The 13,828-nt window shown below is 46.9% G+C and overlaps 1 protein-coding gene across 1 annotated transcript in view; it reads left to right on the top strand.

The window, feature by feature from the left end:
• LOC109876410 (neogenin) overlaps positions 1-13,828 on the top strand; it is a 135,250-nt gene that overhangs the window by 60,882 nt on the left and 60,540 nt on the right. The window contains exon 2 of the mRNA XM_031812834.1: positions 6,018-6,362. Within this exon, the coding sequence (XP_031668694.1) occupies positions 6,018-6,362 (345 nt within the window). The remainder of the gene's footprint in view (positions 1-6,017; positions 6,363-13,828) is intronic.

Raw genomic sequence — 13,828 nt, 5'->3', positions numbered from 1 at the left:
TGAAACTATTTCAGCACAGAACGATATCAGGGCCCAATGAAGCCCTGGCATAACGATTGGTTGTCGTCCATAGGCATTAGAAGAGTATATACGCTTGTTGTTCACTAGCTTCTCTCTGTGTTCTCAAGTAAACAATGGAGGAAAAGTCTGTGGCCCTGCAGATATCAAGATATCTGTGGATTAAAATAACACAACTCTCTTCACTGGAAGAAACACATTCTCTGACTTTGTTTGCAACTCAAACATGAGGAAAGTGTTGCATCTTTTTGGCAATGACAAGTTCAGTAGTGTGTGCAACTCTCTTCTCTTTTCCCAGGTATTCCTTTGGGATGCAGTTATGAAAGCCAAAGTTAAGTTTGCCTCCGGTTGTCAAAGATTGAGACTTTTCTCTTGTAGAAGTTTTGATGGTAGAGGTGCCTTTTTGTGTAGTTTCAAATGTAGTTTGTTGGCCTCGTTGTTGGTAGAGCTCTCTCCCTGGCTGAGATGATCCTGTCCTCGGGTCTCTTCTTCTTTCTCTCCTTAACCCCACAGGGTCGTCCTCCCCTCTCCTACATCCAACTGGTTCTGAACCACTCTGTCCTCTGGCTGTAGACTGCACAGCCTCCCCTCTACTACATCCACCTGCTTCTGAACCACTCTGTCCTCTGGCTGTAGACTGCACAGCCTCCCCTCTCCTACATCCACCTGCTTCTTAACCACTCTGTCCTCTGGCTGTAGACTGCACAGCCTCCCCTCCTACATCCACCTGCTTCTTAACCACTCTGTCCTCTGGCTGTAGACTGCACAGCCTCCCCTCTCCTACATCCACCTGCTTCTTAACCACTCTGTCCTCTGGCTGAGATGATCCTGTCCTTGAGTCTCTTCTTTCTCTCCTTAACCCCACAGGGTCCTCCTCCTCTATCCTACATCCTACTGCTTCTTAACCACTCTGTCCTCTGGCTGTAGACTGCACAGCCTCCCCTCTCCTACATCCACCTGCTTCTGAACCACTCTGTCCTCTGGCTGTTGACTGCACGGCCTCCTGGGTTTTGTTGGACAAATATCACTAAAACATTCATCCCCTCCATATTTGTTGCACTTTCAAAATGTGAAACTGCTGTTGTCAACTCTGCTATTCATTGGGAGATATAATTTGCCTGGTTTCATCTTTTATCTGCTGTGTTTGGATTTGTAATGTTGTTTCTCAAACATTTGCTCATTAACCTTTAATGATAACCAAAAAACACTGAAATTCCGGCTGCACTGTAAATAGGATTTTTAAAGTTGGCTGAAAAAATGCTTACGGCTCAAGTCTATTCCCGTCTCATGGCTTTGTGCTGTGTTGTAATCCCTATGGGTCTCAGTAAGGGTGTACTGTAGACAGTTGTAAAATGTTGTTCACCCTGAGCACTGTGGTAATAGCACTGAACATACACACATTGTAAACCAACAGGAGATACAAGAAGATTCATGATGTTTATACTGGGGGGGGCTGATGGAATTCCTCTGTTTCCAAACCTGGTTTATGTATTTTGTTTATAGTGAAGCGCTCAGTGTCTTCACACTCTGATAAGCTGGCCTGCAAATATCAGCTTGGTGCAGATGCTACTACGATGACTATTTTCATCACCTGGACTTACCTCGCTTCAAGCCAGCCACGTGATCCACTGATAGGCCTACACGTCCATCCTCCGCTGCCAGGCTAGCCACAGAGCAGGGCGCATCCACCGCTCTCAATCCACCGCTCTCAATCCACCGCTCTCAATCCACCGCTCTCAATCCACCGCTCTCAATCCACCGCTCTCAATCCACCGCTCTCAATCCACCGCTCTCCATCCACCACTGTCCATCCACCGCTGCCAGGCTAACCACAGAGCAGGGCTCATCCACTGCTCTCCATCCACCACTGCCAGACCTGCTGTTTTCAACTCTCTAGAGACAGCAGGAACGGTAGAGAGACTCTCAATGATCGGGAATGAAAAGCCAACTGACATTTACTCCTGATGCTGACCTGTTGCACCCTCGACAACTACTGTGATTATTATTATTTGACCATGCTGGTCATTTATGAACATTTGAACATCTTGGCCATGTTCTGTTATAATCTCCACCTGGTACAGCCAGAAGAGGACTGGCCACCCCTCAGCCTGGTTCCTCTCTAGGTTTCTTCCTAGGTTTTGACCTTTCTAGGGAGTTTTTCCTAGCTACCGGGCTTCTACACCTGCATTGCTTGCTGTTTGGGGTTTTACACAGGGTTTCTGTACAGCACTTTGAGATATCAGCTGATGTAAGAAGGGCTATATAAATACATTTGATTTGATATTGTGTAGGGAGCTAGCCACAGAGCAGGGCGCTGTTGGGTAGCGGGCTCGCCACAGAGCAGGGCGCTGTTGGGTAGCGGGCTGGCCACAGAGCAGGGCGCTGTTGGGTAGCGGGCTGGCCACAGAGCAGGGCGCTGTTGGGTAGCGGGCTGGCCACAGAGCAGGGCGCCGTTGGGTAGCGGGCTGGCCACAGAGCAGGGCGCCGTTGGGTAGCGGGCTGGCCACAGAGCAGGGCGCCGTTGGGTAGCGGGCTGGCCACAGAGCAGGGCGCCGTTGGGTAGCGGGCTGGCCACAGAGCAGGGCGCCGTTGGGTAGCGGGCTGGCCACAGAGCAGGGCGCCGTTGGGTAGCGGGCTGGCCACAGAGCAGGGCGCCGTTGGGTAGCGGGCTGGCCACAGAGCAGGGCGCCGTTGGGTAGCGGGCTGGCCACAGAGCAGGGCGCCGTTGGGTAGCGGGCTGGCCACAGAGCGTTGGCCACGAGATGAATGATCCTGGATTTTTTATTTATTTTTTATTTCACCTTTAGTTAACCAGGTAGACTAGTTGAGAACAAGTTCTCATTTACAACTGCGACCTGGCCAAGATAAAGCATAGCAGTGTGAACAGACAACACAGAGTTACACATGGAGTAAACAATTAACAAGTCAATAACACAGTAGAAAAAAAAGAGTATGTACATTGTGTGCAAAAGGCATGAGGAGGTAGGCGGATAATTACAATTTAGCAGATTAACACTGGAGTGATAAATGATCAGATGGTCATGTGCAGGTAGAGATACTGGTGTGCAAAAGAGTAGAAAAGTAAATAAATAAAAACAGTATGGGGATGAGGTAGGTAAATTGGGTGGGCTATTTACAGATGGATTGTGTGTGTCAAAGGAAGAGAGGCAGCTTGTGGTCCAGCACCACTCCAGTCGCTTTGCTCTGCTGACTAGGGATGTTGTGTGTCTGCTCTTTAAAGCATATGGTCAGCCAATTTGACACCATCGCCCTTAGAATAAGCCTCGGCAGAGCCCTCTCTCTTCCACTGCTCCTGCTTCAAAGCTGCTAAAGGCGGTCATTTTGTCTCAAACGGTGTGATTTGGACCCCCAGAGCCCAGCTTCCCCAACTGTTCCAACAGCAGCTGAAGACGGAGATGATTAAGCGTGTGATGGTGCTCGAGGCCTGCTGGAGAGGACAAGTCCCAATGCAGTAGCTCCACACAGGTCTCTCTCCATCTGTCGCACAAGCCAACATATAAATACACAGCCTGCTGTTGTGCCACAGTCACAGGCCTGCCCATTATAGACACACAGGTCCGTTAGACCTATTGATGTGGTGTGATCAACCTCTTGCTACAGTTTAAGGAGCTTTTAAGACCACTGTCTCCATATATGTTATGACGGAACATGTGTAGCTCCTTTCAGGAAGTTTACTATTTTGCTTTCCATAGTTTCTCCCCAATGGCCTTTCTAAGCGAAGAGACTCTGTCTTCACACTTAGAATAAATGGAAAAGAGAGAGCAAGAGGGAAAGACAGAGCCAGTCTCATCTTATCTGTTGTCTGTAGCTTGAGGTGTGGAAATTGCTCTCTGTGTTGCTTGTCCTATGTTGCTCTGCATGCTACGTGTTGCTCGGTCTGTCTGCGTGCTACGTGTTGCTCGTCCTGTCTGCGCGCTACGTGTTGCTCGTGCTGTCTGCGCTACGTGTTGCTCGTGCTGTCTGCGCGCTACGTGTTGCTCGTCCTGTCTGCGCTACGTGTTGCTCGTCCTGTCTGCGCGCTATGTGTTGCTTGTCCTATGTTGCTCTGCGTGCTACGTGTTGCTCGGTCTGTCTGCTACGTGTTGCTCGTTGTGGCTACGTGTTGCTTGTCCTATGTTGCTCTGCATGCTACGTGTTGCTCGGTGTGGCTACGTGTTGCCTGGTCTGTCTGCATGCTACGTGTTGCTCGGTGTGGCTACGTGTTGCCTGGTCTGTCTGCATGCTACGTGTTGCTCGGTGTGGCTACGTGTTGCCTGGTCTGTCTGCATGCTACGTGTTGCTCGGTTAGGCTACGTGTTGCCTGGTCTGTCTGCATGCTACGTGTTGCTCGGTGTGGCTACGTGTTGCCTGGACTGTCTGCGTGCTATGCGTTGCTCGGTGTGGCTACGTGTTGCCTGGTCTGTCTGCATGCTACGTGTTGCTCGGTGTGGCTACGTGTTGCTTGTCCTATGTTGCTCTGCATGTGTTCACTGCTCATTGTTAAAAATTATTTACCCCTTTTTCTCCCCAACTTCGTGATATTGATAGTTAGTCTTGCGTCCTCCAAAACAAGACCCGCCAAGTTGCACTGCTTCTTGACACAATGCCTGCTTAACCCGGTAGCCAGCCATACCAATGTTTTGGAGGAAACACTGTACACCTGGCGACCGTGTCAGCGTGCATTGTGTCCGGCCTGCCACAGGAGTTGCTAGTGCGCGATGGGCCAAACCCTCCCCAAACCCAGGCGACGCTGGGCCAATTGTGCGCCACCTCATGGGTCTTCCGGCTGCAACACAGCCTGGGATCGAACCAGGATCTGTAGTGACGCAGCTAGCACTACGTTGGAGTGCCTCAGACCCCAGCGCCACTCGGGAGGCCCTCACTGGACATTGTTTGTCTGTGCTGTTATTGTAATAGTTTTTAATAACCTGCCCAGGGACTTGCTGTTGAAAATGATCCGACTGGCTAAAACAGTCACTTTTACTGAAACGTTGATTTAATGTGCACTGTCCCTGTAAAAATAAACTCAAGTCAACAGAAGAAACTATTTGTTTTAGTTTAGGGTTACCTGGCTGCAGTGCAGTGGCCATATTGCCTCTAATGAATACCATGTATATCTTCTCCATGGGAACACGACGGGGCAACTGAGATAGAGAAATTACCCCCAGAAGATAAATGGCAGAACTGATGCTGCGATCATGCCACAGACCTGGTAACTCTCCCTCCTTTCCTCCTCTCCTGAGATGTCACCTCCTTGGAACATAACGGCATCATTTAAACTACATTCAACATGCAGCCACTTATTTTAATGCTGTTCGTTGCGTTAAAACTGGTTTCAGAATCCTTTAATTATTCTGTTTCTCACCCCTGCAGAACTGATAATTGTGGGTATTTATCTAAACAATACCACTGTGTGACTCTGGGTGAATGTCTGAATTATTTATGAGGGCAAATGCAGAGCAATTGTTGTCAGTGAGGTTTACCATTACGCAGGGATAAATGGCTGGAAGAAAGCCTTCCAACACCTTCCTTTCCCTTCTCATTAAAGCACTTTTGTAGGGAGGGGACTTGGGAACAGGATGCGATTTGTCTCTGCCTTGCCTCTCGCCAGTGAATTCTTGTGGGCTGGTTTTGGTTGTGGGTTGTCGGGAACTAGCAGGAAGACATTTTGTACTGAATTTGACATTGATTAGTTTGTGTTCAGATCTGTTTTGTACTGTCTGTTTTAAGCTTTAGTTATGAATATAGAATGTATGAGTCAGTAATTGTGTTTTGTGTGAGTCGGTGATGGTTTTGAAATGTGACTTAGTGATTGATTGAGGTGGTATAGCAGGTGAACAGAGGTCACAGCCTGAATCTATATGAAAATACATGAGTTACTGTTCTAGGGCCCATATTGTTTTACTTCCTGTCAAAGGCTGTTCAAGTCAACAAGAACGTACTGCCATTGTTTAATTACAGCGAACTAACTTCAACCCCTCTTCCTCTCTCCTCTCCAGGCATGGCGGCGAGGCCCTTCAGCCCCTTCTGGTTCTCGGTGGAGCCGTGGGACACACTGGCCGTGAGAGGTGCCCCAGCACTGCTCAACTGCTCAGCGCACAGCGGGGACCCTGCCTCGGAGCCCACTGCGCCCCAGGCCCGTGTGGAGTGGAAGAAGGATGGAACCTTCCTGAGCCTGGCGCCAGACGACGGGCGGCGGCGTGTTCTGCCTGACGGCTCGCTGCTCATCTCTAGCGTGGTGCACTCCAAGCACAACAAGCCCGACGAGGGCACGTACCAGTGTGTGGCCACCATCGACAGCCTGGGAACCATCGCCAGCCGCACCGCCCGCCTCACTGTGGCAGGTAGGACCCATACACAGAACACATATAATACTGGGTTCTATTTCATTCTCTGGGTAAGACTGTGGAGAGAGAGAGGGAGTTGAAAGGCAGCAATAAATGATGTATGTAATGAGTGAGGAAGAGATTGAAGAAGAGGAAAGAGAAGAGGGACTGCCATACAGTGTCAATTAAAAGTGCACTAATTGATCCAGGCTGACCACATTACCGGTCCTAAGAACACACCACTGAGAAAAGTCCTCTGTTGTGAAACTCTGTTGTCCGACTGTGGTATTGGTGCTTATTTTCAGTTTATTTTCAATATATGTTGCTGCACTGTCTCAAACATGAGGGGGGTCTGGTTGTGATGTCGCTGTGGGCTCTGCAAGCTGCAGGGCTGTACAATGTGACCTTGTTTCATTTAGGTGAGAGAGCCGAGCAGAGCAGCAGGGATTATTAGGTGTTTGAGCTGGGTCTTGCCCCGAAATTCAATTTGCAGGCGGAGGAGCGCAGGAATGCAATTATGTTCTCCCTCAGCCCTGTTATGTTGGAGAGAGGGGTGTGGACGACTGGAGAGAGCCTTCATCTTCGACTCCGCCAGAGTAGCCGTCTCAGGTGTGGGTGTGAAGTCACTCTCACGGTCAATCTCCAACTGCATGTGTTATCATAACCTTTGGAGCTAATGAGCTCGACTTCGTTGAGGAGAGCGGACGACCATTGGACGGTAGAAAAACGGCTCTACTACAGCAGTGTTTCCCAACCAGGGCTGCCTGGCCTATCTACAGGGGTACTAGGACCCCTGGGGGTACCTGTCCAATCCACAGGGGGTACTAGGACCCCTGGGGGTACCTGTCCTATCCACAGGGGCTACCTGTCCAATCCACAGGGGGTACTAGGACCCCTGGGGTTACCTGGCCTATCCAGTGTGTCTAGGACCCCCTTGGGGTACCTGGCCTATCCACAGGGGCTACTAGGACTCCTGGGGGTGCCTAGCCTCAGGGGCTACTAGGACCCCTGGGTGTACCTGGCCTATCCACAGGGGCTACTATGACCTCTGGGAGTGCCTGGCCTATCCACAGGGGGTACTCTAGGCAGAGCAGAATTCAGTTGGTGCTACAGTAACCAAAAATATTTAACCACTGTACTACATTACCCATCATTCCATGTGGGACATTTCCTGTTTTATCACAGTGAAGACTGTTTTACCTAGTGTCTGTCTGTTTTACCTAGTGTCTGTCTGTTTTACCTAGTGTCTGTCTGTTTTACCTAGTGTCTGTCTGTTTTACCTAGTGTCTGTCTGTCTGTTTTACCTAGTGTCTGTCTGTCTGTTTTACCTAGTGTCTGTCTGTCTCTGTTTTACCTAGTGTCTGTCTCTGTTTTACCTAGTGTCTGTCTGTCTCTGTTTTACCTAGTGTCTGTCTGTCTCTGTTTTACCTAGTGTCTGTCTGTCTCTGTTTTACCCAGTGTCTGTCTGTCTCTGTTTTACCCAGTGTCTGTCTGTCTCTGTTTTACCTAGTGTCTGTCTGTCTCTGTTTTACCTAGTGTCTGTCTGTCTCTGTTTTACCTAGTGTCTGTCTGTCTCTGTTTTACCTAGTGTCTGTCTGTCTCTGTTTTACCTAGTGTCTGTCTGTCTCTGTTTTACCTAGTGTCTGTCTGTCTCTGTTTTACCTAGTGTCTGTCTGTCTCTGTTTTACCTAGTGTCTGTCTGTCTCTGTTTTACCTAGTGTCTGTCTGTCTCTGTTTACCTAGTGTCTGTCTGTCTCTGTTTTACCTAGTGTCTGTCTGTCTCTGTTTTACCTAGTGTCTGTGTGTCTGTCTCTGTTTTACCTAGTGTCTGTGTGTCTGTCTCTGTTTTACCTAGTGTCTGTGTGTCTGTCTGTGTTTTACCTAGTGTCTGTGTGTCTGTCTGTGTTTTACCTAGTGTCTGTGTGTCTGTCTGTGTTTTACCTAGTGTCTGTGTGTCTGTCTCTGTTTTACCTAGTGTCTGTCTGTGTTTTACCTAGTGTCTGTCTCTGTTTTACCTAGTGTCTGTCTCTGTTTTACCTAGTGTCTGTCTGTCTGGTTTACCACAGTGAAGACTGTTTTACCTAGTGTCTGGTTTACCACAGTGAAGACTGTTTTACCTAGTGTCTGGTTTACCACAGTGAAGACTGTTTTACCTAGTGTCTGGTTTACCACAGTGAAGACTGTTTTACCTAGTGTCGGTCAAAGGTTGCTTTCTAATCTATACTGCTGAAAAGAGGCTTCCTGAAAGCATTCATTCCGTGATGGTTTTAGCCTATAGAATTGCCGCTGTGATCCAATGACACATGCATGATATGTCATTGTCTTTAGGCCTTTCAATGTTAACACTGTGATGCGATGGGACACTGGATAAACGATGGCGTCAGATGACTTGACATTGTTTGCAGCCCGCGGGAGGTGTGTGTGTGTGTGTGTGTGTGTGTGTGTGTGTGTGTCCACAGCTATCCCCCACTCCACTCGATCACATGGACTGACCCGACACTATCATCATCATGGGAAATCTCCTGACCTATCAGGTCACACTGCCGCATCAAAATAATCAACCTCAAGAGAGCGTGCATGTCTGCGTGTGTGTGTGGCTTCATGGTATCTGGTGGAGTCTGACTCTGTACAGCCATCCATCAATCTGTGTCAGTGTGGTCAGTGCATGTTTTATGTAGACAGCAGCACTCTGAGGGAAAGGTCCTAGGATCAGGTCCTCCTATAAAACGATACAACCACAGAGTCAATGAGATTCACCCGGGTCAACTGTTATGGGATTTAAATCCATTTTACAGAGGCATAGAGCTGGGCTACTTCTCCTACTTGTACTTGCAGAGGCATAGATCTGGGCTACATCTCCTACTTGTCCTTACAGAGACATAGAGCTGGGCTACATCTCCTACTTGTCCCACATACAGTGCCCGCTGTAATTATTAGGACCGATGAGGCATTTTGGACTCTATACTCCAAAACTTTGGATTTAAAATCGATGGCTATGAAGTTCAAGTGCAGACTGTCAGCTTTAATTTGAGAGTTTTTCCATCCATGTCAGGTGAACTGTTTAGAAAGTCTAAGTATTGGGACAAATTCACTTATGTGTATTAAAGTAGTACAAATGTTGTATTTGGCCCCATATTCATATAATGCAATGACTACATCAAGCTTGTGACTCTACACATCTGGTGGATCATTTGCTGGTTTTGGTTGTTTCAGATTATTTGGTGCCCAGTAGAAATGAATTGTAAATAATGTATTGTCATTTTTTAAATTGTAAACATTAATGTGGATACTACCATGTTTACGAGTAATCCTGAATGAATCGTGAATAATGATGAGTGAGAAAGGTGGACGCACAAATATACCCCCAAGACATGCTAACCTCTCACCATTACAATAACAGGGGAGGTTAGCATTTTATATCATACACCCAAGACATGCTACCCTCTCACCATTACAATAACAGGGGAGGTTAGCATGTTATATCATACCCCCAAGACATGCTACCCTCTCACCATTACAATAACAGGGGAGGTTAGCATTTTATATCATACCCCCAAGACATGCTACCCTCTCACCATTACAATAACAGGGGAGGTTAGCATTTTATATCATACCCCCAAGACATGCTACCCTCTCACCATTACAATAACAGGGGAGGTTAGCATTTTATATCATACCCCCAAGACATGCTACCCTCTCACCATTACAATAACAGGGGAGGTTAGCATTTTATATCATACCCCCAAGACATGCTACCCTCTCACCATTACAATAACAGGGGAGGTTAGCATTTGTGGGGTATGATATTTGTGCGTCTAACTTTCTCACTCATCATTATTATCTGTAATCGTGGTAGCATCCACATTTTTTGGCTTGCATGCAGACACACACACACATCCTGCCCACGTCGCCCAATGATCAGTCTCCAGCTGGCTGTCAGGTTGGCAATAGAAAGGTTAATTGCGATGTGGCGGGAGCAAGCCATTACAGTGGAGAACGGCCTGGAAATGGGGCCGTGGGTGCGACCTCTGAGATGTAATGGCGATAGCGGGCGCGGCATGCTGACAAATGCAGGGAGTAATATCAGTGATTGATGGGAGGAAGGCATGTCATTCCCCTGATCCCTCTCTAGAGAAGTCTTTGCTTCAATACCCCACCCCCCTCCTGTCTGTCTGTCCTGTCGGTCTGTCCTGTCTTTCCTCTCTCATCTCTCCCACTCTAGTTTAGGGCTGGGCGATATGGCCAAAATATATCACTGTATTTTAAAAAAAAGAACGGTATTTGACTTGTTTTTGAATAATAAAAGTTGTACATTTGCTTTGAGTAGTGAGCGACACTAGGGTGGCAAGTGATTTCAATCAGTCTTTGTCCATTCTGATTGTTTTATATTGTTCAATTCAACCCAAACTCATTTTCAGTATTATCATGCATTTCTGCATTTCCTGCACTCATTTGACACAACTTCTACACTGCCATGTAGGGCTGCACGATATGGGCAGACAAGGCATTATTTTAACCAAATGTTGCATTTGCGATTTGACTTGTAATTTAGAGCTAAACACTTGGGTGAACTGTTGGAATCATGGAAATGGAATGATTATTCTAATTCTATAGTAAAAAATTCAATAGTGGGCACTTTAACTAGTGTGGTTTGACATGAAAATGAAAAATGCCAGGGAGGAGTTATTGTCACAGGGTAGGAACCAAAGTGTTGATAAATGTTCACTAGAGAGCTACATTGAATGTTTTCTCTTCGCTGCTTCATGAAGCTAACATATTCCTCTTTTATTTAGAAGATACTGTTGCACAAACAACATGCTGATGTCTACGCCATCACTGGTATTATCAGGATAGAAAATTACCTTTGTTCTGACTCAGTACATTTATCTAGCCATCATTAATAAATGCCCAACTTTAGGCCCAACTTTCTAAGAAAAGACAAACTAGCTGTTTGCAGATGTAAGAAACACAAACTAATAGTGTCATTACAGAACGCTAGTGGATTTATATTAAGAAGCAAAGTGAAAACAGCATTGTTTTCATTGTTGTATGTGCTGCATTGACCATGCAGACTGAACTCAAGTGTCTCCTGGTAGAGGAACAACAAATGCTCTCCTTGAGTGACGGAAGGTGGAAGGTCTGTGTGGAAAGCTGCATGGAGAGTAGAGAGAGATGACTATTAAATCAAATCAAATGTTTGTCACAAGCGCCGAATGCAACAGGTGTAGGTAGACCTTACAGGGAAATGCTTATTTCAAGCCCTTAACCAACAATAGTTTAAAGAAAAATACCCCCCCCCCCCCAAAAAAATAATAATAATAAATAAATAAACAGATAATTAAAGAGCAGTAGTAAAATAACAATAGCGAGGCTATAAACAGGGGGTACCAGTACAGAGTCAATGTGTGTGTTAGTCGAGGTAATTGAGGTAATATGTGCATGTAGGTAGAGTTATTGAAGTGACTGTTCATGGATAATTAACAGAGTAGCAGCAGTGTAAAGGGGGGTGCACAATGCAAGTAGGCTGGGTAGACATTTGATCAGATGTATAATGGCTTGGGGGTAGATTGTTTTGATGCTTCATGGACCTAGACTTGGCACTCCGGTGCTGCTTAGCGAAGTAAACTATAAAAATGGACGTTACACACAGCGTATCACATTTGACAAAGCAAAGTAAAAAACAATACACCAATCTGTGCATCAATACTGGTATATCGTAAAATATGGTATTATACGGTATATCACCCAGCCCTACTCTAGTTTCACTCCTTCACACCATTCTCTCACTCTACCTATCTATCCCTCACACCATTCTGTCTCTCACTCTACCCCTCACACCATTCTGTCTCTCACTCTATCCCTCACACCATTCTCTCTCTATCCTTCACACCATTCTCTCTCACTCTACCCCTCACACCATTCTGTCTCACTCTACCCCTCACACCATTCTGTCTCACTCTACCCCTCACACCATTCTAGCTTTCATCATTCCCATCCCTCTCCTCCACCATCCTTCTTTTGTTTTCCCATTCCCCCTTTATTTAACTAGGCAAGTCAGTTTAGAACAAATTCTTATTTACATTGATGGCCGGTACAGTGGGTTAACTGCCTTGTTCAGGGGCAGAACAACATATTTTTACCTTGTCAGCTTGGGGATTCGATCCAGCAACCTTTCGGTTACTGGCCCAAAGCTCTAACCACTAGGCTGCCTGCCGCCCCTGGTGTGTGTGTGTATGTGTGTGTCGTAGCCACACACACAGATGGGGGTGGATTATAGCGTCTCTTGGCTAGGTAGCGTCATGTATTCAGCCTACAAGAGAGGGAGACGGAGGGGAGAGGCAATAAGGCGGGGTGCGAGACTCCAGTAATGAGAATCCCTTCTCGCCCTGCCTAGTCTGCTCCCACACATCCTCCCTGCTCTCCGCCACAACGCCAGACTCTCTTTGAACTCATCCCCTTGAGACGGCTTTAGGTGAGCCGCTCAGCCGCACTCCACCACAGAACAACGGGGGCACCCCGAAAGGAGACCTAATCTCTCTGTCCCGGTCCACCTTCCCTCTCTTGTCGATTTATTTTATACCCCTTCTTGGTCGTCCCAGAAAATGGAATGATCACTCTTAGTTACTGTCACTCCTCGACCATGAGATTACAAAGGGACAGTCAGAGCCACTTGTCAGTGTTGTTCAACATCCTCTCTGCCTTAGAGATGGTTACCACCCCCTACAGGAGTAGAAGCTGGAAGGTATAAAAAACATGACTGTGTCATTTCTGTCATTTATTACACATTTGGTGAGCTCGCATATTTTAATAGATTTTGGAAAAAATGTAAGGATTTAGGTGGTCTTGTGCAGGTTCTTTGACTCGTGAGATTCTTGAATATTTTTTTCCTTTATTTCTTTGAATCCCTTGTCTGTCCCTGGGAGGTGGCACTTCCAAAATGGTGGCCAACGAAGGTAATACTTGTATTGCTGGAAGCTTCTTTAGTGTTCAACTAGGACAGGCAATTATACACACACATACACCTCCCTCTACTCTCATACCAGTGACCTGCCATCTCAGAGGGGTCTGAGCTATTCCCTGAGCTGTCTACATCCCTCCCTCTCAATCAATCAGCTTTTCCTCTCTCTCTCCCCCTCTCTCTCTCTCTCTCTCTCTCTCTCTCTCTCTCTCTCTCTCTCTCTACATCTCTCTCTCTCTACCTCTCTCTCTCTCTCTCTCTCTCTACCTCTCTCTCTCTCTCTCTCTCTCTACCTCTCTCTCTCTACATCTCTCTCTCTCTACATCTCTCTCTCTCTACATCTCTCTCTCTCTACATCTCTCTCTCTACCTCTCTCTCTCTCTACATCTCTCTCTCTACCTCTCTCTCTCTCTAAATCTCTCTCTACCTCTCTAAATCTCTCTCTACCTCTCTACATCTCTCTCTCTCTCTCTACCTCTCTACCTCTCTCTCTCTCTCTCTACCTCTCTCTCTCTCTCTCTACCTC

The sequence above is a fragment of the Oncorhynchus kisutch genome, unplaced genomic scaffold (genome assembly GCF_002021735.2).
Source record: "Oncorhynchus kisutch isolate 150728-3 unplaced genomic scaffold, Okis_V2 Okis03b-Okis08b_hom, whole genome shotgun sequence".
Taxonomy (NCBI): domain Eukaryota; kingdom Metazoa; phylum Chordata; class Actinopteri; order Salmoniformes; family Salmonidae; genus Oncorhynchus; species Oncorhynchus kisutch.
The sequence above is the reverse complement of the archived record's forward strand: the minus strand, read 5'-3'. Positions and strand labels throughout refer to the sequence as shown.